The sequence below is a fragment of the Chroicocephalus ridibundus genome, chromosome 2 (genome assembly GCF_963924245.1).
Source record: "Chroicocephalus ridibundus chromosome 2, bChrRid1.1, whole genome shotgun sequence".
In the NCBI taxonomy this organism is placed as follows: domain Eukaryota; kingdom Metazoa; phylum Chordata; class Aves; order Charadriiformes; family Laridae; genus Chroicocephalus; species Chroicocephalus ridibundus.
The window spans coordinates 22023737-22049695 of NC_086285.1; the positions used below are offsets into that span (position 1 = coordinate 22023737).

The following is a 25959-nucleotide window of genomic DNA, read 5'->3' on the forward strand; positions in this document are numbered from 1 at the left end:
CCTTCCAACCCCTACCATTCTCTGACTCTGTGATTACACTAGTTATGACTCTAGTCATACGCATTTAACACTTAATTCTCATAATTTAAAATTGGTTCTTTTTCAGTTCTTATTTTATATCAGCATTGCCTTAAAATCACCAGCAAGCTAATTCATGTTTTAGAACCACAGGAAAACAGATTGGTGATAAGGATATTCCAGGTTGTTAAACTTGGGCTCCTTAAACTTATTATACTTAATGGTATCATCATCTACGTTTTCCAAACCTAAATCCAGTTTAGAATTCTCAGGAGTATTAGAATAGCACATCAGTAGGCTTGAAAAGCTAGATCTGCTCAAAAATATTTTATTTACATTCACATAGCTAGAAGTATACCGGTTCCTAAATCAAAGCTAGAGCTCCTGTAGAACTCTAATCTGGTATAGAGGCCAGAGTAATTAATCAGCAGGCTAAGAGTTTGACATCCCAGGGATAGGGGCTCTCTAGATAATTTAGATCTCTGAGTTTTTCCCTGCAACTATTACTTCATTATCATTCTTGCTCTAAGTTGACATTACTGCATGACTGTATTTTATGTGTCCTTAAAAAAAAATAATTGTTAACAAGAACATCTTTCCTCTAATATCTCACCAGTATAACCCAAGGACACAGAGTAAAGTGCTTTCATCACAGTTGATGATGCATAATAATAATGACTTGTCAGCACAGGAATGTGAAAAATGCATCTAATTTCAAAAGTAAGGCTTTGGAAATTAGAAGAATTTTTTAAGACTTTCAGAAGTTGAAGTGCTGGAAAAAAAGAAGACTTAAAACCTACTAGACATTATCAGCTATTTCTTTTGTAAATAGTCTGTTTTTTCTAGGATTGAGTGCAGACATTTGAATTTTTGGTTTTGCAAGCCTCTCAAGTACCTTGACATGCTGATTGTCATTCTGAGAAACCCAAAGTTTAAAAAAACAACAGCTTGAGTTCATTTGCAAAAGGGACTTTGAGAAGAAACTGTTAACCTTCTAAGCTTCTCCCATGACAAAGAGCTGATGAAAGCTTCTCCAACAACCAAAACTTGCTCAGTTGATTTCTTATCTTTTCCTAACATAGGGGAGAAAAGGCACTGGACATGGATGCCCAGAACTTGAGAAATGCTGGATCCACAGCTGGAAGTATAAACGAAAATACTTTTAGAAACCCCTTCTCTGGCAAATAGAGACATGAAAAAAGATATGACTAAGCAGTAAGAGTACAAAATGGTCACTGAGTGATTATATGTCCACAAGACCCCAGAAGTCTGACTTTTTTTTGACAAGTTAAGGTGGTCCAAAGGGTGAAGATAATGAATCATGTATATCTGTTTTCAGTTGTGGACCTCTAGTATATATGAGTGTCAACATTTTCCCTTAAAATAATGTTCAAAAATGCAAATGTAAATTAAAAAGGAAACTGCCTTGGAATATTCTCAGTCATGTACAGATGGGATGAAATTGTGAAAGAGCTGCAAGAAATGTAATTTGCATAGAATTTCTATAAACAGTTACAGCATTTAAACACAGCAGTATTTAAACTCTTTAGCAATACCTGAGTAAGAGTCAAGTGTAGAAGAAATGAATAATGTCCAAAACTGATTAAATGGAATCTCATGACCCCTATGAATCCTTCACCTCTCATTGCTCTGAAGGAATAAGTTTCAGGATTACTGTATTTACCATATGATATTACAAGACTTCCTACCTATATTAGACAGAATGCCATAGCGAGCTGAAGAGGACATGGTGATTAAAAGATTTTATTGATGTCTTGAATAGCCTTCCACACACCTTTGAGCCTCCACTGGAAAGGTCAATAGGAAAATGAAAAACGTGTTATGCTTGATGGAGGAGAAAGATACCAAAAAACTCTTTAATCACCTGGTACCTCAAAGAAACATAGCTTCTAATATGGTCAGCTTTTCCCTTTTCCCTGTGTTACAGAGATGTTTGTTCTCAGACAATGAAAGAAAAACATGAAAAATATACCTATAAAGTCATCATAAGTGGTTTGAGGTGAGATTCTGCAAGTAACAACAACTGCATTTAATGCCACTTATACTGTTAACGTGTTCTAATGGAATCAAGTAGTTCTGTTACTTATTTTTTTCCAGCCGGCATGAACAGTTAAGACAAAATAATTTTTTCTTGATTATCCTCATTTAACGTTAGTCCAATCGAGTACGATCATTTATTCCCCAAAGCAATAATAGTTTTATTAACTGTACCTCAATTCAGTGTGTGTTCATGTTTAGCAGCACTCTTTCAGGTAAGCAAATAGCAGCACATAAGCTTAGCAAGTGACTGAACAAGGAACAGCATAAAGGTTTATTGTTAGAAAGAAAGCCCTGATTAAATGTTTTATCCCATTTCATAGGAACCTGGTCTTTAACATAAATTGCTCAAATCACCAGCCCTACTTCACTTTTATGAAAGGCAACAACCTCAAGCAATTCCTCTGCCTTCAATATAATCAGTAACTTTCTCCATTGCAGCTAATGGAAGGTTATTTTTCAGTTTTCAGATAAGGGACCCTTTTAGCATCTAGTCTAAATTTATTCGTGACCAGTTCAGATACAGATTTGTATGCAGGCTCTGCCATTCAGCTCTCCTCAGTGCAGAAAGGAAGGTAAGGCAAAAACAGAATTAAGTACAAATAGATCTAAAACCCGAAACCCAATACTACTCAGAACCCATGTATTTACCTGGCCCAAACCTTTATTTGAAAGACCAAGAGAAGCTGAATACTTTCTTATACCATTCTTCTTTTGAAGCATAGCCACACAACACTAGACAATTTCAAAATACAGAAAATTAATTTTATATCTATAGCTGTGACAAAATCATGAGAAGACTTCTGTGGCATTTCTGCTTTGTGACAAACTACGTCTCACTAATTTGAGGTTGGGCATCCAAATTCAAGGTTTTTTTAAAATCTAAAATACATCTCTGATTCTTTCCAAGTTCACAAACCAGTAGATCACGTTTTGTATGCACTAGAATATTGAATACTGACGTGGCTAACCAAGCTCTCAAATTAGCAATTTCAGCACTTATAACTCTTTATCTCCACTAAGAGGCAAATATTCTCTCAAAATTCAGAGCCTCAGGGACAGAAGGAAAGAACTGTACTCTCCCTGAGTTATAACAGCCCTACTACTTCAGCTTCATGACTGGAATAGCTTTTTGACCAACGCATAGCATCTACTTGGAAGTTATCCTCTTGGGCATTTGCATCTGGATGTATCTGCACATCTCTTAAAAGTCACTGCTCAGAATCCCATAAGCATCCTTCACAGAAATTGATTCCAAAGGGAGTCAGCTGTAGGATGTGTATGAAGCCAACTCTGTCCCTGCCTGGAACAACAGAACAGCAATAGCTCTACTATAGAAAGGATCTTTTTCTCCTATGAAGAGAGATGCAAGATTTTCGCTTAAGATAGTATTTTTTGAGAATCTGTTATCCTATTGCAAAAAAGTTAAGAATAACAATAAAGTGAATCTTTATTTGCCATATCAGCTATTGTTTATTCCTGATCACTAGACAAAGTAATGTGTTATCTATCATGCTAATTAGATTCTACATATACTGCTGAAATAATTGTGTTGAAACTTAAGAATAAGAGAGAAGTAGGCTTAAAGGCTTGTGATCAAAATTATGCCTGAGTTTATCAGCACGGAACAGTTATAATTTGCTATTGATATTGTCACTTGAAAGGGGACCAGCATAGCTGTTGCACATTTTCTCAGTAGGGAAATAATTTATTTCGAACAGACGTTCTGCTTGCACAGAACCTTTCGGTGCTGTTTTCTTGCAGAAACATGAAAAATATCAAAATACCACAGGAAGAGATATTTCAGCCATGTTTCCCAAGTTTGCAGTCTCAAACAGTTTGACAATGAGAAGTCAGCATTTTCTTTAGGACTGTGCAAGTGATTGAATATATACATATGAAGGAGAGAAACAAATGTATGTGCTCAGACAGAGTAGACGTAACCCTAGTCTGGCAGACAGGCTGCGTTCCTTTTAACCTCAAGAAATAGGTAGTTCATTTTTACTTGATAATTGGCTATTAAATAGCCACAGCTTATTTCTGTTGATCAATGTCACATCTCTGTTTTTTAAAAAAATAAAATAAAAATTTGCTAAATAAAAAAGTATTCAGTAAAATGTCAGACAAAGAATTGTTCTAGATAAATATTTTCTTTGCATGACCTTCTTTCATCTGAAACTGAAGAGTATAACATTTTAAAGACTTTTTTTTTGACCCTGTCTCTCTTCTGTCCTTCCCTCTAGGATAACATATCTTGTTATTTTCATTATGATCTTCAGCACACATGAAAAGAAAAACAACTAATGCTTATAATTAAACTGTTTTAATTAACTAGTTAATTATGTGAAATATGCATAGTAATACTAATTGTGAATCTCAAAATATTTTAGCTAAACAACCTGGATTAATTAGTACTGAGATTCAGAAACTAATCTTTTAATAATTTTTGTTGGTCTTTACTCTGTGATCATTTATCACTCTAAGAAACTAGTGTTTCAACTTCCAGTTTCATTCAGTTCTCTATCTAGTTAGCTATTGCATACTTAGCATGGAAGTATGTTATTAGAACTCTTCAGAAAACTAGGATTACTCTTAAGAAAAAAAATTGCATTGACATTCTGGGTGTTATTCACTAAAATTGGTATCCATTTTCTTCTGATGTAATAACTTGTCTTACCACATCATCCCCAGATTCTTCACATACAATAGGTTGCTTTGTTTTTTGTAGAAAATAATTCCTCATGTCAGTTTTCATCAGGCTAGTAAAAGAATTTTTGATACCACATCTTTACATGCTTGTGCATTCTCTATCTAGTTACACAGAATCTTCCAGATGATGCTCAACAAAATATGTGCTCATCAACTATATTTTTCTACAAATGTAAGCACCCATTCAACTAGTGAAAAGATCTGGAATCAAAACCCAGAATTTGAGCAGCAGAGTTATGGAAACTTTAATCTATTTGGAAAACAATGCAGGTTTTTCTTACAGTCCCAATAATTGCAAATAGCTCCGTAAAAACCAAATGATAAACCAAAAACTGGAAAATATCATATCCTACACAATTTCAAAGGCATCTGTTAGAAGACAGACATTTGGCCGTTGTGCTAGTAGCAGACCTTGTAACGTAATTCAGCCTTATAGAAGGACATTTACTACAAATACTAGTTCGAAAACCTTTGTGTCAAACAAGGCACATTCTAGTTTTTGACATAATATGCAAATGATGCTTTACACATCCTCAAGCTGAGCTGCAGTAGCACCAAAGTAAAGATGGCACATGTAAAGCTTTATGCAGCCAATTCATAAACACTTTTACCAAGATAAAAATCTTGTACTGGGTGTCTAAAAAGTAGCAGTGCTGAATAAATCACACACAATATTAACGTCTATCATTAGTTCAATTACACTAAAGCCCTTAAAAGAGATAAAAGGTCTTTAAACTAAACACATACTAAACAAGAAAGCATATTTGAAGGCATATTCTCCCATAACAGCTATGAATTCTTTCTAGACTCTTAATTTCTATCATTTTTAAGGCAGTAATCTGACCTTTTAAATTTTAGAATAGAACAGAAGTATCTCCTATGGAATAATTACTAAATTGGCTAAAAAATACAAAAGTACAGCATTGTTCACACATTAAGGGAAGTCATAAAATCAAGAGGCTTCTGAGGTAGAATACAGCCGCAGCTGGCATGCGAAGAATGCAACATCTGCGATTCCCTGTACAAGGTTGTTTGGGAAACTACACGAGGGATGGAACGGAACGCGCTTGTTCTGTGGCTTTCCCTTGTGACGTATAGCAGGTATAGGAACGAGATGGTACTATGGAACAGATAAGCGGCCTACACGCTACTCAGAGCCAACATTTCGTCAAATTTTGATGAAATGCTGTCCTTTGTGCGAACTTTTCTCATTATAGTGTCATTATAATACCAAAACACACCTCCATCCCAAAGGCTACCTGCCTCCAAGGTGCGACCACTCCTTCTTGAGTCTGCGCCCTGAATTTCTCATAAACTATACCTTTAATTGTGAAGCGAGAAAAATTTACACCAATCATGATAAAAGTATGTATGACTAAAGTCACTCAAACTCCACCTTGAAGATAACAAATAGTATAAAAATAGCCCGAGAGAGGGGGGACACTCAGGGAAGACATCATCACAAAGAATTACATCACTGACTTCTGGGAGCAGTGGACGGGCTGAGCCTCTCTTCCTCCCCATAGGGACGCCTCTGGGTAAGACTTAGATTATACCGAATGCTTTCTCGGGAAACTTAGAAATTTCTCTAGAGACTCTTTTCTACATTTATAGCCAGGCTGTATTTTTATAACTTTGTCACGTGTTCTGTATATGTAACAATACTTTAATTTGCACGTGCTTTGCAGACAGTGTATTTATCACCAGCAATCCTAAGAACCTATATATCTGTTGTTTAAATAAACTGCACTTTTTAAGTAGCTAGTCGTTTCGGTTTCTCACTGAACGCGACCAAAGACTCGAGAGTGGCTGTGCTAGTTCATGAGCACAACTAGACTGAAGGTGCAGTCCACTATTAGTGTATCCAAATCGTAATAGTTTAATACATATTAAACACGATTGGACTGATAGTGCTGAATTGGGCATCACTCAGAATTTAAACCTAGCCGCGCCTAGCCTCCCACCTCGGTGAGGAGTGTTAGAACGCAAGGGGGTTTATTTTCTGCCAAAGCCGCTTGGCCCCCTTTCACGCAACATCTACTGAGGACAAAATCTCATTCTGTACGGTGCATGCAAAAGGGCATTGCTAATAGAGCCACCCAGAGTGGAAGGCTGCAGCACGACCAGAAGCAGACGTCATAGGGAGGTGACATCATGCACTGCCATCCCACAACAACTGTTTAGTCTATGGGTAAACGAGTGTGTGCCTATCCCGTAGCTGAGATACTGCACCAGTATTGTGGGAAACACGCTGTATCTTCCAACACTCTAAGGCTCTCAACACAACTGCTCAGCACTTGGCAGTCATTTCTGTTAAAGCTAACAGCAAGGCAACTCAAAAAACATTTCTGATAAAGTAAATCTAAACCAACCAAGGAAAAGAGAGAGACCTGTAAGAGACAATGAAAATAAAACTATGTTAATAAGAGTTCTAAAATAAAAACTTAGATATATCAGCTCACAAAGTGATATATACCTTTATATCTACATGTAGTCAAGCTAGGTGTTTAAATTGCAATTAAAACTGGTGGGCATCTGGTTGGTAGCAATTGTTGGACTCAAAGAGTGATCACATCATGCTAAAATAGAAACCTAAGGTTTTATTCAGTTGCCCACACACATAGCATCTTTAAACGTGTAAGACAACATACTTTGTCACCAGCTGCTACCCCTGAAGGGCATATACTTTCCATACATCCTCTGTTACACACCTGGCAGCACTGTGGTGATTTCTCAGACACCCTACTGCATCACGAATAACAATAGATGCCTGTGATGGTGCAATTCATTTGTGTCCTGAGTAGCTGAGCAGCAAAAGAACAATATAGTATATTGACTGTCATTGGAATTTAGATCCCTGACACATCTTGAGTACACCTAGGTGTACATGACATCTGCTCTGAGTCTTTACTCGGAGCTGAATCCCACTCTAAATATTTTAAGTCTTAGATAAGTTTGATAAAATTTGGATTTAAGTTACTTAAAGATTCATTATGCATGTTAAGCTGGTTTTATTTCTCTCTCCCCACAACTTTATTTTTTACTCAGATACCTAAGAATGCAGCACACAAATATTCAGGGCTTTCCCCAAACAAAGAAGCACTTCCTAAAAAAGAAAGGAGGAGAAAAGAATCTTTGCTCTCTCCAGTTCACCAACATATTCCCTCTCTAGTCTAGCTGAAGAGGAATGTCTGCTAGCTTTTTTTCCCTGGTGCTTGGTGAAGACCACGAAGCCTCAGTCAATAACCTCCCATCAATATTTCTTGTGGAGAACTTCTGTGATTATTGGTTACTTGGTGACACAACCTTTGCTGTATTCTGGATAGTTCGAAGTTTCTAGAGATCAAAAAAGCACTTTTTTGAATTTCCATTTCTTCAATCTCCTCTCTCTGTGTGAGGCATGTAAAGTAATCTCACTTTTGAGCATTAACCGAGTTTGGTCCTTCCACACTCAGGAATGCTTTGTACATTTTGACAGTTAACAGTCTTTTTACCACTCATTTGTTTATTAACTTTGTTTATCCTAACATTAAACAGCAATCCAGGGACATGTTGTGATAGTTAGTTAGGTATCTTGGGAGGCATATTCTATTGAGAAGTTTGAGAAAAAAATAAATCACAGCATGAAAATGAAGCAGTGCAGTGAATTGCTTGGAATCTTCTTTGATATAAAGCACAAAATATAAGCTAAGCTTTCAAATAAAATTTACAAATACCTTATTCAAAATAACGGCCTTCATTGTCTAATGCATACCATATTGAAAATGTAAACACCGTAACTAGAAAAGTAAAATACAGTCCAAAGTGACTATTGATAAGTATGTACTGAAAAGCCACTTCAAATTCAGCTTGTTTCCTACAGTTAGAGAGGGAGAGAAAAGTACACGCATGCCTGCAGTCTTAACCACACATACAAATTTTGTTCCAGGATGTCCAGACAATTCAAATGCCCAGCAAAGATGTAGTGCACTAAAGGTAAAATAGGACTAGATACTGTGGAATATAACTTCTTTTCAGATCACTTTTGCTGTTGCAAGACTTGGCTTCACAGTAAAAGCACTTGATGTTCCTAGGAACACCCTGTACTGCAGCATTATTTCTCTACTTTATACGAATGAGAGAAAAGTAATTACATTCAAGTGAGGGTAATTTGTTAGTTCTTGGAAAGCAAAGTAGTGTTGGAACTTTCCTGTTCTCAGTTCACCCAGGCAGAGGCAGGGTCTGCATATGGAATATGTAACACATAGGGAAAGGTCTGAGCTAATAATGCCAGTATCACTGGTAGTCCTGGGAAAGCTTAGATTTGGTAAAAGTCGTCTTACTTAATTCTCCCAGCAGGGAGAAAATAAAAGAGCACGGCTCTTTAACAGGGCTCTCCTTTATAAATATAGTATCAGGAATTCCTCTTGCACTTTTAGAAACAGTTTGCCTTTGGTTAGAAAAGCCATTCCCATACCCCAGCTACCCATTGCCAAAAGGAATCACCAGTTCACACCATGAACGTAGATATAAATACCTGCCCTCACCTGCTGCTCAGAGACTCATGTCAAGCTGGCAGTGGTGAAAATTCATTTCTCCTGACCTGATACTTGTTTGGATGTCTGCTGTGGGACACGTTTCTCAGAAAGCTATCTGTGGAGACCCAATAGCTAAGGAAAGTTTTGGAGATGTTAAACTGTTTTGCCAAACACAAAAACAAGTGCTGACAGTGCCCTGCCTCCAAGGACCTTAGATGACATTAATCATGTTCTGTTGTCCAGTTTCTAGAGTTGTAATCAGTTATGGGCCCAATTCAGGCTCTGCTATGACTGCTGATCCAAAAAATCTTTGAGCTTTATTTCACATTTAAGGTATTAGGTCTGGCAATACCTAAGGGAAACATTTTGTTTCTTTGAGATAAAATCATAAGAAAGTATGAGAAACTTCTGCAAATTATCTCTAGTTTATTGTATGTACAAATATTGCAATTGGTTATGGACAGAAATGTATCCTAAATTCCCACTGAATGTTGGAAAAAAATATTTTTAACTCCAAAGTATCTTTAAAATTACAACCCATTCTAAATTTTTGTAATTATTTTGTAAATAATTATTTGTAAATAAAATGTAGTATAAATAAATGGGTTTTTTTATTATTTTATTTTAGCAAATGGGCATATTGTTTTCATTTTTAAAACCAAGCCTGGTAAGGATAGACCTCAAAAACAAAGGAGATAGATCAGTGGCCTAGCTAGCAACAAACAAAACCAAGAAACTGTGGAATGAAATTGGTTGACCAAGGGCAGATATTTCCAATTAAATTGATAAAGTACAGTTATTATAATTACACTGACTTGAAATTCAGCTGGAGAAAGCTTCATAGAATCAGAAAGTACAATGTGAAAATCCAGGCTATATATTTTGTCTCCTTTGCTGGCAATAAAAGGATCATTTTGTCCATAACAGCTGGACAATATATGTAGAAGTTGAATTCAAGTCACCTGTATGCATGACTACTATTAGCTTTGTGTCCAGCTACTAAAGCAATCTACTTATTCTGTAGTATTTCCACCATTTTTCTGAAAAGTATGGAATAATTGTATCTTGTGCCAGAAGGACAGAGAAGAAATTAAACATGTCAATTTATTATTTTTAGAAGTCTGGACTATAACCATGAACTTTTCTTTTCATACTATTATATAGGTGAAAATGAAAATTGCCACTTGCATGGAACTTCATTCTAGATACATCTGAGAGCCTGTTTCTGTTCAGGCACTAATTAAGAAAAAAACCCTGCTGTATGCTATTAAGGCAACTATATAGGTATATTCTATCTTCCAAAAGTTACGGGGCATATTAGAAATTATGAGTACTCTTTATAGGCTTGGGTTTTTGGGGGTTTTTTTTGCTTGTTTGTTTGGTTTTTTCCCAGAATTGGTTGTAAAGTGCTTTAGACATTCTACTTTACTTATTTCACATCCTGTTCTCTAAGACAATGGTCGATGCTGTTTGCTTCAAAGGAAGATGTAAACGCTTTCTTATTTGATTAGTTGTGCATAAGGAGACATTTTTTCCTCTTTTCAGTAGGAGATCACATTATGCACTGAAGCATAAAATGTGATCGTTCTTGTAATTATATATTAGTTAGAATAAGTGCCAAGGTTGTTTCTATTTATGTGTCTGTAAATTTTTATAAATCTAATTACATCTCCAAAAGAGTGATATAAGCAATATCCTTTGGTCTTTAGAACATGCTCTAAAGTTTTGTGCAATATTTCAAATGAAAGGATTTTGGCAAATCTGATTTCCTGACTATTATCCTCCTTTGCCTTTATTTATTTTAATTTTAGCTGTGCTACTGAACTCTACAATTTTTTTTTTTATTTTTTTTTTTTTTGGTGAATTAGACATTTGATCTAAAATGGTTGAAAAACCAGTCTGGAAGAAAACAAAACAAAACCAAACACAAACACACAACCAACCAAAACAAACAAAAGTCAACCAACAAACCAAAAAAACGTAGCAAGGCTGTATTCTTTAATGCTTACTCATAAAAGACCAGGGAAGTGCATGCGCAACGAGTTAAGGAAGTTTGCTAGTGATATGAAGTTATTCAGGGTGATATGAGCTAGGAATAACTATGAATAACAGGAAAAGTATTTTGTGATGATGAAGTTGCTTAAAGTGACAGTATCCAGTGCTTGTTATGCGTGGGCAGCCTTCCTGACATCAGCCTCCATTGCAGGGTGTTGGACTTTCCTATCCTCCCTGTAACAGAGCTGCCAGCCCCAAGCAAGTGTGTCAGGTATCTTATACTACTACAATTGAACTAAACAGTCACAGTTAAGAAATGAATTGCATCCTGAGTGACTGGCAATGAAGTGCAATGTTAACTGGGTTACAAAGAATAACACAATGTCCTCACAAGTGGGTGATGAGCTCCAGTCACTACCACTACTAAGGTGTGACACCACAGAGTACTCCAGATAGCTCTAGGAACACATCAGACCAGTGCTCAAAAAGGGCAAAGCAAACAAAACTTTAGGATTTATCAGGCAAGAGAGCAAAGAGAAAAATAATCCTTTCACTACAGCATCATTCCACTGTTCACTCATTTCCTAAACAGTCTACACAGACCTGATTTTATAATCTGAAAAGATTATAGCAGATTTTTTAAAAAGTCAGAGAAAGGAAAACATATGGAATAGTTTCCATGCAAGAAATAACTTGGAAGTCCTTCAGCGTGTAATGCTACTTAAAGACAATTGCATAGAGATCAATATGGAGTAAGCGGGTTTGTCTGTTTTCACCAACATTTTCAGTGAAAGACATTGTCGAACAGGAGACGGGGTGAAAACAGAGGTGCTTTCTCAGCAGGTGGCAGACCTGCACAACTTGCTGCCAAAAATGAGGAGGGAGATAAACTTTTGAATGTGTTCCCAGGGAAACCAGACTCTATACAAAAGGCAAATACATTAAGGTTTACTACATATGTAAAACTACATTCAGTTCATAAGATCTCCTAAAAAGGAAGTATTAGGAACATTAGGAAGAAGTATCATATATGTCTGTCCTTTTTTGATCACTTTGAGGGTGACAGAGCTCTGGAATGGGCTGCCCAGAGAGGTGGTGGAGTCTCCATCTCTGGAAACATTCAAAACCCGCCTGGACGCATTCCTGTGCCACCTGCTCTGGGTGACCCTGCTCTGGCAGGGGGGTTGGACTAGACGATCTCCAGAGGTCCCTTCCAACCCCTACCATTCCGTGATTCTGTGAAAACTATTAAATCCCTTCTATTGGGAAAAGCATACAGAAAATAGGTGTTACTGCATCTTTGAAATGCAATGGAGAGAAAGAGTGGTTAAGTGTTAAATATGCTACCTGACCTACACAGTCCTGCCAGCTGGCCAGGTCCACAGGAAGGTGAAAGTTATTTCAGAGGAAACAAGGCTGGAATTACAACTTTTCAAGTGTTCAGTGTGGCCAAGGGCTGTTCCTGGGCTGATGTGGGTACAGGCAGACACTTACACGGGGCAGAATCTAACTTGCGAATCTGGCCACACTGCAGAGACACAGCAAAGGGCATAAGTAGCAGTGGTAGAACAAAACTGTCTTTGCAGCTTCCTACACACAGTACCATTGTAGGATATTAGCAAAACCCAATATTCTCCCATGCATCATTATTCATACAGTAAGGAGTTGATAAGTGCCAGCCTAAAATGATGTTTATTGTTGCTCAGGCACAGCATTTTAAGCAGCTCTCGGTGGCTTTCCATTTCAGCATCGCTGTTGCTAAGCAGCATCATGAGGACAGTCTACAGCATGCTGTCAGTCTACAGAAAATGACAATGATAACTTTCAAAATTATTTTTTCTAGTTGTCCAGTGCTTGCATTCAGCCTCTAAGTATTACTGCATTTTTATCTGGAAGAAAAACAACTCACCTAGAATGGATTTTTTTTTTAATGTTCGGAAGTTCAGAGAGTTTACATGGAGTCAGGGGACAATTCTTCTGAACAGTGAGAGCCTGAACATTTAATACCTCTATTCTATTTAGTCCTTACACTATATCCATTGCCATAGCTCTCTATGTGCAGAAATAACAAGCACAGACCACCTTAGTATACTTGTGTTACACAGTGATATTGCTTATAATACTCAGAAGAGTCTCCCTTGATGTGTGCAATGAATTCTGATTTTTCAAAAAAAAGACATTAAAAAGGAACTGTATCAGATTTTTTTGTTTGTTATTTAATGTGGTTCGATCAGTTTGCAGAATACCTGTTGTAGATTGGTATGTCATAAAAATTACAAAGTAAGCTCTTCAAACCGTGAGAAAGAATGTTGAATAAACAAACTTCATTTGGGTGAAGAGAAGGGGAGGAAAACATTATGACAGTTACTATTCCCTGTGCTATTTTGAGTACCTAAAATGAAGGAAACATTCCTCGTAAGTCCTGAGAAAAGGAAACACTTGTAAAAATATAGTAGAGGAAGCATATCAAACAGCTAGAAAACTATGCATCACTACCAATTCTGCATTGTCATTTTATGAGAATAGACCTCAAAAGCTACAAATCTCTCTCTCAGAGATATAACATTTCAACTTTCTTAAGTATATTCTCTTTGGCTGGAGACAAGGAAGGAGCAGATCTCTGCTGTATGATGTTCTTCATCCTCAGAAATGTTAAAAAAAAGAATTGAGCAGTGGATATAAGAGTTTCACTTTTGGTTAAACTCTCCTTTTTCTCCACATATGAGTAGAGAAGTCCAGGAGAACAGATTTTTGCAGCTGATCATTGTGGTCATTCTAGCTGGCTCAAGTTTATAAAGTTATATCACAGAGCACTTTTCACAGCCTCTAGCACGCATTTTGCCACTGTTCAGAACATTTCTGTAGGCAGGAGTAGATTTCACACTCAGGTTTCTAAGCCTGCATTTCAAGCAACGTTCCAAACAGATATCACAGCTAAATAGTAGCTGTAAGTTGGAACCCTCAGTGGCTAATGTAAACTCTTGTCTGGAACAAGTGAAAACTGTTGGTATAGAAAAGATAGTTTGCTATAAGGATGAATTTAGACCATTATCTCAAAGTGTTGTGAATCTACAAAGTTCACAAAGTACACCTTAGATGAGCTACAACAAGAAATCAGTCTCTGGTGGCTTTTTCCTGAGATTTTAGTAGCTTTTTTATTATATACATCATAAAAGTGTTTTGGAACATCCTTTACTATCAAAACCAAAGCTTTTAAAGTTTCTAACACTGCCATAGGGACTTGCATCTACCATTAAGAGGATAGAGTCTGAAAACATCAAAAATAAAGAATCAGAAATCTCAGCTAGTGTTCTTCTTGGGGTAACATTCATATAAAGATGAACTTTAAAACACCAGTCTCATTTGCAATAAATTTCCATGACTGTTCTGACAGAAGTAGGAAGCCAATACTACATACTGTAGCTGGCAACTTATCAGAGATAATATCTGGAAAACATCGCCCATATCTTTCCTGTTTATCTTGTGTACAAAGTACAGTATGATTTCTTAGGTTTGATGTAATCTCATCAGTGTTATTTCCCAGTGCCTGAGCAGTGCTTAATGATATCCTAAAGGGGAAGACTACTCATTAGCAGCAGTAACAAAGCCAAGCAGCTCACATAAATTAATGATCCATTCTCCCGGTAGTCCTTGACATTGGGAAATATTAACTTTGTTTTATTGATCAGAAAGACAGAGAAGTGAGATAAAATGACTTGCCGCAGCCATGCAGGAAATTTGTAGTAGGCCCCGGCACAAAATGCATCTCCTAAGTTCCACTTTGGGGGTTTACATTTCAGTAGCTCTGGTGATAAATGTGGAAGGAGGAAAGAGATTTGTCCTGTTCTGTCAGAAAGAGGCTCTACTTCATCCAAGTGTGTCCAAGTAAATATTAGTAATGAACAATAGCAGTGCTTTCAGGAGCAGCTCTTACCTTGGGATCCGTCCCCATCAGAACTTTATTATTTTTGGTAAAATTTTTCTGAGTCTTATTTCCCTTGTGCAGTAAGTGAGGACGGTGCAAATAATTGTACCAATGCTGGCACCACACCACATGGGAACAAGGTGGATATGGCTCCCAAAACCCAGTATAAATAGGAATTCCCACTAGCCAAAAAGCATTAAAGCCTGCTGGCCTTATTGCGATCTGTCCATATTGGCTATGTACTGCTCTTAATTCTTTATTTTACAACAGCTATTTTTTCCAGCTATTGATAAATAAATCCCACTGAATTAAGGAGGATATTGTCTAAGTATACACCGCTGGACAGTAAGTCTTGCAGATTCACAAGCGTTGACTCAGTATCCAAACAATTATTTCATAAAATAATTTTATTAGAATTTCAAAGATCTACTTAAAAACTATAGCAAACTATGTATTCTATTTCTCTTTGAAGGAGAGACAAATGAAAACAATGCTGCTATCATTCTTTTAGACTTACAGACAGATACTGTTTGTCCATAGCAGGAACATACCTGTTGGAGGTAGCGTTGTGGGTTCTGCTGGTAAAAACTCCTGGGATGGTAAGCACTCCCTGGATAACGTGAGGTCATCAAGTGCTATGCCATCTTTGGGACCTTTTCCAGCTATCCCTTCAAAGACAACTTGGAAATCTTCATCTCCATCTCCAGCCAGGATCAGTGCCTTACGCTGCCAGAAATTTCCCTGGTTTCCAGTAAGATTAAAGAGAATTTTTTCATGTTTCGCTGTAGTCCTCTGGTAGACAATCAATGATCCAATGTGAGCTCCATACATATGGTAATAGAAAAGTATCTGTAAGCAAGAACAGTAGCATCACGTATACACTAGGTGACTTCAGACACATTCTGCTATTGTATTTACCTTAATTATTAAATGGAGCATTATTAATAGCATTCAGAATAGCCCTTAATTTTACTGATTCAAACGCAATTTAATTAAAACACACACAGAAAGACCTACCAGTGAAAATTTTTGAAATATTCCATAAACCAAACTTGGAAGCCAGCATTACAAAACCGTGACAGCTGATCTTACATTTCTTTTGAATAACTCTTGCATGTAAATGAAAAGAATGAAAATACTTGATAAGAAAACAGGAATGGAGCACTGCCATTTACCATAAGGGAAGTAACTTCAGTTTACTCAACACTGCTCTGGTTATAAACGTGTTTGTGCTAGATTACAGAGTGTGTGATTAGAAAATAATTTAATCTAACGTGGGAGAAAAACTTCCACATGGACTGAAGAAATGCAAAACAACAGCTAAAATAAAGCATGAGAGGTTCTCGGGTAAGAAAACAGTGATTTTATTATTTAACTTTTTTTTTTAGTAAAAATGGGAAAATAAACTATGAAGTACAGAAGTAAGATCAACAGAACATTAAAAAAATCACTGTGAAGAATCATCACCATTAACTGCTCTCTCAGTTATTTTCAGTTCAAGAGCAACAAAGGAATACTTGTATTTGATCAAATGAATACTTAATCTAGTTCAATATCTTGTTTCTGACAAAGATCAGAATACTTCCAAGAATGAAGTAGGACCCTGAAAATAAGGTAATTCATGTTATAATATGCGAGACCATGTCTATAGCTCAAATTTCTTCCTAGTCGTATGCATAGCACAAGCCGTAAAGAATGAAAACTCTATCCTATTTATTATAGCTATAAAAAATTAATAGCGAATATTATGACACCCATGTAAATGTGAAGTCACGTCCCTTTATGTTACCTGGTGCTATAGGATTTCATAGGCTTCTGCAGTCTTTTGTATTGCATAAATATATTATTTTTTCAAAAAAACTCACAAATATCTATTTAATTGATTTTAATTGATTTTCTCTAATTATTGATTAGTAAAACCACCAAGGGCTTTGTGTTATAATTCTTTTGAAAGTTTTATTATTTTAACTTTCGGAATGTCTCCTGTGCAACGAAGTGGCCAGCAGGTCTAAGGAGGTGATTCAGACCCTCTATTCCACATTTGTGAGACCCCACCTGGAGTACTGCGTCCAGCTCTGAGGCCCCCAACATAAGAAGGACATGGACCTGTTGGAATGATTCCAGAGGAGGGCCACAAAGATGATCTGAGGGCTGGAGCACCTCTCCTATGAAGACAGGCTGAGAGAGTTGGGGTTCAGTCTGAAGAAGAGAAGGCTCTGGGGAGACCTTATAGCAGCCTTCCAGAACCTAAAGGGGACCTACAGGAGAGATGGGGAGGGACTCTTGATCAGGGCCTGTAGTGATAGGATGAGGGGTAACAGTTTTGAACCGAAAGAATTTCGGTTTAGATTTAGAGTAGATATTAGAAAGAAATTATTTACTGTGAGGATAGTGAAGCACTGACACAGGTTGCCCAGAGAAGTTGTGGATGCCCCATCCGTGGAAGCGTTCAAGGCCAGGCTGGACGGGGCTTTGAGCAGCCTGGTATAGTGGAAGCTGTCCCTGCCCATGGCAAGGGGTTTGAAACTAGATGATCTTTAAGATTGCTTCCAAATCTAACCATTCTATGATTCTATGAAATATAGTTTTCTTGTATGGAGATATTTCCTGTCATGCAGGAAACTAGTCTGTTTCTCTTAAAATCATTCTTTAAATGAGGTTAGCCTATTCAATATACGTGTATATCTCTATACTATATCATGATTTTCACATTTTTAGGATCAATTTCTATTTCTTTTTACTACTGCTGAATTTTGTTTGATTCTTTAACTGTAATTAAATTCTAGCAAATATTTTCATAGAACTCCCCACCACACTGCTCCTGATTGACTGCAGTTCTTTTCAAAACTACCAGACTGTATTTTGTATGTTTGCATTTCTTTTATGATCATTGAATTCATACAAGCCCCGCCCCCCCAGCCCCCAACATCACTTTCTGAACTTCACATTTATTTGCAATATCCTTATCTCAATTACACTGAATAATTTTGTGTATTGAAGTCAACATGCCGTTCCTCTGTTCTATTACTTCATTTCTAGATATATTATATAGTAGCAACATCATCTTGATAACAGTCATACACAAATTTGATTTTAAGCATGTATCCAAGCCATTTCAGGGCTGGGGATCCACATTACTCAGGCTTGAATTACAATGCATGTAAAATATTCATTCCCGTACTTAATTTGCTTCGCATCAGAACATAGGCTAGCTCTCTAGTCTTAGCTCTCCAAGGTTCTCTGGATCTTGGCATCCACCAGTTGGCTACTTAATTTTTCAGGTCTATCCTGAAGAATTTATCATAGATTTTTGAAAACTAAAAGGATTATAACAACTGGTTGTGTTTGTAACTAATTTTATGGCTCAAATTTTGATGATATTTTATAATGGCTAGATTAAGTTTTGCTCCTGACATACTGAAATTACTAGAGCTTTGTTTTGATCGTAAAATCAATACATTTATGTTTAGTACTTCCTGACTTTCTTGTCTACAAAGAGTTCTGAGAGTTTTCAAACAGCCAGAAGATTTCAATCAAATGAACTGCTTAGAAATCCCAAGCATAAGCAGAACTCTTTCCAAGTGTCAGACAAACTCTTTATGACTTTTGATTTTCCTCATGAGTAGTGAGTAGGAGAAAAATGGACCTAGAGGCAAATGAGTGGACATTTTGAACAGAGATGTCATCTGCATATACAGTAAAACTGTTTAGGACTATTTCAGTCTATGGCAACCTTCATTTGATGACCATAGTGCGGTGATCACACAATCAGTTCAATTCAAAGGCTTTTAAAAAAATGTCTTATCTTCACCAAGATTATCCTCTTGGCGGAGCTAGTTATTAGATAGATGTATAAAGGTGAACTTCCAAAATGAGGACAAAAACCTAATGCAAAATTATTACGTATCCTATTTTACAGGAGAAACTCAATCAAATTTTATATCTTCCATAAATATAAAGACACTGGTATTATCTCTCAGGCAAGTTACTAGACCAGTATCTCCAACAAACAGATGGAGTAAGAATTCCAAGTGTGGCATTGGTAGTGAAGATGCTCCAAATGCTGGAGAGCAACGTGGCTATTTTATGCAGATCATTAGAGAGCTCTTGACCTTATTTAACTGGGTAAAGCAGACAGCCAACAAACATTTCTGTTGCCAAGTTAGACTGATCTTCGTGTGTTAATAGGAAAATAATTAGCAAAATAATAGCCTGAATGTTGTTTTTACTCACAGTAGTTCCAAAATTCTTTACTCTAGATTCTAGGCTGGCATACGACTTAGACCACTTGTTGTTCACACTTTCTTTCAACTCTAATAACTCACAGAATGGAGTAAAATAGTTTTAGGGACTGTCTGATCTGTTAGGATGAAGTTTTAGATCTTAATTAACTATTTGAGATATTATTTCCTTCATATCAAATCAAATGTTGAAATAACTTCATATACTAATACCTTTTTTTTTTTCCCCCCACTAGGTTTGCTTAGTTTTTTTCCAGATCACTTCTTCAGTTCTGGGAACCCATTCCCAAATTTTCCCTGAAAATGTTAAACCAATCCTGCCTCGCTAATTTTCTAAAGTCTCTATAAATTTTCCTTTGTTAATTTTCCAAAGGCTAAAAGTACCACTTTCCCTCTCACAGCAGCTCCATTTATGCACAATATTCCTCTCCATGTAAATAACGTATACAGATATTTCGGTAGCTCTATTCGTAATTACTGATTTTAAATTATTACTAATTTGATTAGTAATTAGAATTATTGGCAATTATTAATGTTTAAACTTCCATTTTGTGTTTGACACTGATGTTGGAAACTGAGATACCACTCATTTTTGCCTTGACACTTAAAGACTGTGAAAATTCATAAAAATACCATCTCAAAGTAACGCATAGTTCAACTTTCTGGAAAATTCACTTTTTCAGCATGTTGTTCCTGTAGCAGATTCTGATAGATATGTTCTGAAACATGTCTTATGAAACGACATCTTGCCATTTTAACAAAGGCTGTAAAAGATATATCAAAACTAGAAAACTTTTTAATCCGGGTTTGCAGAGAAATGATAAAGATCAAATCGTTGTGCTGTAATGTACTGGAAAATAAAGGCTTATTTTTCTCCATTCTCTAGAGGAGAGTTGGTGACAAAGCCTTCTGTCACACATCCTTCCATTCGCAGTTGTACTCTTTGAAAGTCAATTGTTACTGTATTTATACACATTTTCTCCATAAAATCACAAACCATTACCATAGCTTTATGCTACTCAAGTCTGGTGTCACATAAGACATATTCTAAATCGGACGCTGCATTCACTGTCAGCTTCATCTGAATCTCCCAGAGTACCTATTTACTTAAAGAAATCATTCTTCTCCCCCAACAAGATACACGCTTTCTTATAATTTCAAGGAAATAAGATTTCCTTATGACTTATTTCCCTGACTCTTCTGCAACATGTTCATTTTTTCTTAAGAAATATCTCAGTGATTATCTCTATTCAATTTAGGAATATTATCTTCGTGCAATCTAGAAATAAAATTCTGCACTCCTGATAGTACCACACCCCCACATACCTTGCAGTCTTTATTCCTTCTGCTTAGGACAGGACTAGAAATCCTGGCTTTCTGTCCTGGCAGCTGAAGAAATGAACTCCTTATAAAAATATAATGACCAGATGGGTCTTGTAATGTATGATCAGTAGCTGGGCCAGTGCCCATTATTCTGGTACTGCTGGTTCTGAGGTTCCAGTCAAAATCGTCATTTTCATCTTGCTTCCATCCACAAAGATCAAACTCAAAATTGCAATGCCCAATAGATGTACCTGAAAGACATTTGCACACACATGAAAAGAGATTTTTTGTCAAGAAGTTGATTAGGTACTTATACTACAACTTAGTACTCAAATCCGTAAAAGGAAAAATAGTGCTTCTATAGAAAAAATAATATCCATGTATCTTATTAAACAGATCATTTTTAATGTTCTAGGATATAATAAAAGGATAGGACAAAACTGAATATATCTGAGGTACATCTCTGTAATCCCATTATAGTCACCAGGGTCCTTAGTATAAAAGAAACCAAATACAGCAATCTATTTTAGGTCAAGCTGAATGGCTCTTCAAGGTCTTACAGGCAAAGGTCAATTGGTGCCCTCCATAGGGTGACCAAGACATCTGCAGAAAACTTTATGGAGCAACACGTTAAGGTCAGGTGAAAATGATAATAAATGCCTATATTTAGGGAACAGAAAGCCATCCAAATGGATATGTTGAGCACCATAAAGACACAACCTCCATATAGACACATATAGGTAAAACATAAATGCAGGTGTGCTAACTTTGAGCTGAATCACACCCATAGTTAGTTTACTTTTACTTGTTTCCAGAAGAATTCACACATGTAATTTCTTAGCCAATATGCAAACATAAATGATTATAAACATTTCTCCTTAAATTGTATTTAATGCCTAGAAAAAGAGAAAGCTGTCATAATTTTGGTTGATTTTTGTATGAAACAACATGCATGCTCTTTACCGATTTTCCAATCTTGAAATAGCCAGCATGGTGAGTCAGCTGTCCCCATAAATTAAGGTTAAGACCATTGCATCACTCCAGAAGTTTAAGCTGCGTATAATTTTTTCCTCTATGCATCTATAACTTCAGTATAATGATTACCAAGTAAGACTAAACTTGCTGAAATAAGCTTGAATTTCGGCAGAGCCTTCAAGAGACTTTCAACTGTGCCCTGAATATTCCTACTATTATTGCTGGAAAGGAAAGTGCTTTGAAGATAAATTTGGAAGCTGTATGGATTATTTGCTCTGACAATATAAGACATGACAAAAGCTCTCTTGTAAAATGTAAACAGAATGTGAGCCTCTTCTGGGGTCTTATAAAGTTCAGCCACTTAAAAGTAGCTTTTTTTTTTAATTAGCAGCTGGTCAGAAGCCTCAGTAATGAGGCCAAGGAGCTAAAATCCATGGAGTTTACACATGGACCAAACCCATACAGACAGCTACCTCTAAAATTTCAGGCTGAAATCAGATGAAAGATTTCTTCCTTGGATTTTTTCTTTGTGGAGGTTGTAAGGGTGGCAAAGAAGCTAGAAACTTTTTCTTAAAAATATGGACTGTTTCGCAAAAATAGCTTCACTATCATTTACCTTTGTCTGCAAATACGTTGCCATCTGAAATAATTAAAAAAAACCCAAACCTGATGTGCTAAATGAAAAGATTAGAAAACATAGGTTGTAGTTTACCTCAACTGAATGCAACTGTCCATAAAATTTGTCACTTCTCATCTTTTGCTGTATGATCATTTAGTTACTTCGTATTTCATGATCCTAGTTAAATTCCTTCAATTACTTACAAATTCCATCTCGAGTCAATGAAATTCATGCATGCAACTGACCATTTTGTTTTAAAGGCATGTTTTCAGGAATCAAGACCTTAAGGCATGAGTACTGAACATCCCTGCTAATGCTTTATAAATTGTGTGTTACCTAATCTAAATTTAGATGTCCTTGTAGGATCTCTATATTCAACAAAGAAAAATAGTCATATCTAGAAGACAATTTATCTAATCTAACTCAAACAACCAATTTTAAATTAAATGAACTTCAGCCTGGAAGTGAGTCACTGCACTGATGAAAAAGAGAACCTAGGCAGCCAGCTTAGAAGCTCAAGTTACAGGAGATGACTGTGTACTTGTGTATTAAATCTTTCGCAGTAGACTCTTCTGTGAAGAGCTGTGAACTTTTAGTAATGAAGTACAAAAGAAAAGCTAATCCTTTTGTCTGTAGAGCAGTGACACAGGGCTGCTGAATTAGTCTACAGGATGAGAGCTTAATAATTTAAAAACACTTAACAGTAGGTTTATGAATCATATATTGATCACAAAAGATCTAATGAATCTTTGTAATAAACCAAGTAATTAAAGGGAACAAAATTTAAACTATTTTAAGGCATATTATTCCCAACAGTTATGCCTAGATGAACAAGAAGTGCAGAGCTATAGGAGCAGATCTGTACAGCAAAACACCTGATGCTGAGGACCTGGTAGCATTTAGCAGGGCAGTGGAGGAAAGAGGACTGAGGTGGTACAGGCTGATCCTGTGGGCTGAATGACCATTAGTGGTTAGAATACATTTGACGTCCTCCTAAAGCTCACCTTTCAATTTATTTTTCTAATGAAAGGAACCTAGTTCATATGCTTGAGCACACTTCAACGACGCAAACCAAATCATAATAATCAGGAATAACAGAGACTTGCTTCAGAAGCACACTGATGAGCTAAACCAAGCATTAACCAAGCTCAGACAAAACCAAACACCTACCAAGTACAGCCACCTGCACTGGCACTAATCCATATTTCAGACTGGGAAAACACTACTGCCCCACAGCCTTTTTCACAAAATTAAATTTACTAGATCTCATAAAACACCCTTTCTACTTCAAGGAGTCCTGCCCAACTTAATCTAACCAGAGCTGCCTCAGACACCTTCCTCTGATACAGCAAAACCCTCAAGCAGCAGAAAGCAAACCCCGGCAGTTTCTGAACAAGGTTGAAGGAGTGCTACCACCCATTACCTATCCAGCAATGTTGTGTTTTATTTTGTTCTCATATACTTGTAGTAAGAAAATATTACTAGTGACATATTTAAAGAAAAATCTGAGCAAGGATCATTCATTCAGTACCTAATAGAATAATTTCTAAACACTTGATGAATCAGTATATCTGTTAAAATGTGTACTTGACTTATTTTACAGCACTGACATCGTGCACGTAACTAAAAAGAGCCCTCTACAAAGCAAATAAAACCAAGGCAACAGTAATTTAACAGCTTTATGAGGCACAGTTTATATCTCAGCAGCACTGGCTTTGTCTAGACATTTCTAATTAGACATGGTGAGTATCATTGTGTGACATAGTCCTATTAACATTCTGGAGGTTCAGAAATATTACAAACATTAGGGACTAGTTTCTTTTAACATGGTGCAGAAATATTTTGTTAACTAAAATATGGTGACTCTTGGTCCACATAGCAACCAACATCTACAGTTAGAGCTTGCAATCAAGGAAGGCCTACTGCTAAAAGGTACTATGGAGATGTCTTGAAGCCGTACAGTTTTCATGTTTTTTAAACACAATTGCCATGTCTGGGCAAAACCGCTCATTTCTGGTTTCCTATGCTTTGGTCTACCGTGCTTTGTCCTGCTAAAGCCTTCCCTGGGCTTCTGAGTTTGAGGTTTTCAAGCTGTGGTTCTATGCTTCAACAGTGAGGGAAACAACTCTTCTCTGATGGCTGCAAGGAATGAAAAAATCTTCACAAAGAGTGGAAACATGTGCTTCCTATCATTATGTTCTCTTCAGAGGCAGCCTGCCTCATGAAAAAGCTGTGAAAACAGAACTAGCATTTTTCTGTTAAGTGTATTTTCAGCAAGTCCTATATTATGTATTTCTACTTTATTAAATATATAAGGCAGAGACAGCACCAATAAAAGAATCCTCAAATTCTCCAGAGCATATTGGAGTTTTACAGCGGCATACCTATTTCAAAACTGGAAAAAAAAAAAGGAAAAAAGGAAATAAAAATTAGTCTAATTCCTGACACTTATTGAAAATCCTATTGAATAAAGCACTCCCAGACCTAACAAAGAAAGCTATAATTGGTCACTAAGCATTTTACAGCACAATTAGACATTATGAAATGGCATTATTTTTTTATCTGAGGCAAAATCCATGTTGATACAGAAGTTTCACCCCAGTAATGATTCCTGTGCTCCTTAATACTTCATTGTAAAGCTTCCTGTTAAAATGCAGTCAGGAAAGTTCTTTTCCTAACTTTTTTAAAGAATTTTTTACTTTTATTTAAACTTAAAAATATAAAGTAAAAAAATCACTTCACAGGAAGGCATTTTCTTTGTGGGACTGTTCGGTTCATCTCTTTTCCAATGAGGAATCACAATTAAATACTTACTTTAGGGCACTGAAAAACTAAATCCCATCAGCCTGTTTGAACCATCTTGCCCCTGATGCTTCAGTCTTTATTTGGCTGATGGTGTTCATGGGAAATACAGACAATCCATAAAACTCAAAAAAGTCATGGGTAAACAGCTTTTAAGTAGTTCAGAAAATAAAAGCCAAAAAACGAGAATCTTTTTCAAATGAGTATTTCCGACTTGATATACTCCTCATTTGTAGTTGCAGAGGATCTGAACTCATCCATAGCTTAGTGACATAGAATCATAGATCTTCATGGTTGGAAAGGACCTTTGAGATCATCGAGTCCAACCATACACACACACGCACACAAAACAACCCCAAAAAAACCCCAACACCCTACAATCTCTGCCCTTCAGACCATGCCCTGAAGTACCAAATCTAGATGTTTCTTAAATACCTCTAGGGATGGTGACTCAACCACCTCCCTGGGCAGGCTGTTCCAGTGCCTGACCACTCTTTCAGTAAAGTAATTCTTCCCAATATCTAATCTAAACCTCCCCTGCCGCAGCTTCAGACCATTTCCTCTGGTCCTGTCATTCACCTGGGAGAAGAGGCCAACACCCACCTCTCTCCAACCTCCTTTCAGGTAGTTGTAGAGGGCATGCTATTCCTGGTTTGGAAATCACCGTTAATAGTATGAAAATAATTTGTAAAACACAGTCCCTTTGCCATGTACCTTAGCTTCATAGGAGCGTACCTTTGCTTCATAGAATTGTATTCACTGAGAATTTGGTAAAGT

The 25959-nt window shown here is 36.6% G+C and overlaps 1 protein-coding gene across 1 annotated transcript in view; it reads right to left on the reverse strand.

The window, feature by feature from the left end:
• The window catches only part of MALRD1 (MAM and LDL receptor class A domain containing 1), a 263637-nt gene that overhangs the window by 129539 nt on the left and 108139 nt on the right, over positions 1–25959 (reverse strand). Inside the window, exons 25-26 of the mRNA XM_063323881.1 lie at positions 20790–21037; positions 15774–16071 (exon numbers count right to left, since the gene is read on the reverse strand). Coding sequence (XP_063179951.1) covers positions 15774–16071; positions 20790–21037 — 546 coding nt within the window. The remainder of the gene's footprint in view (positions 1–15773; positions 16072–20789; positions 21038–25959) is intronic.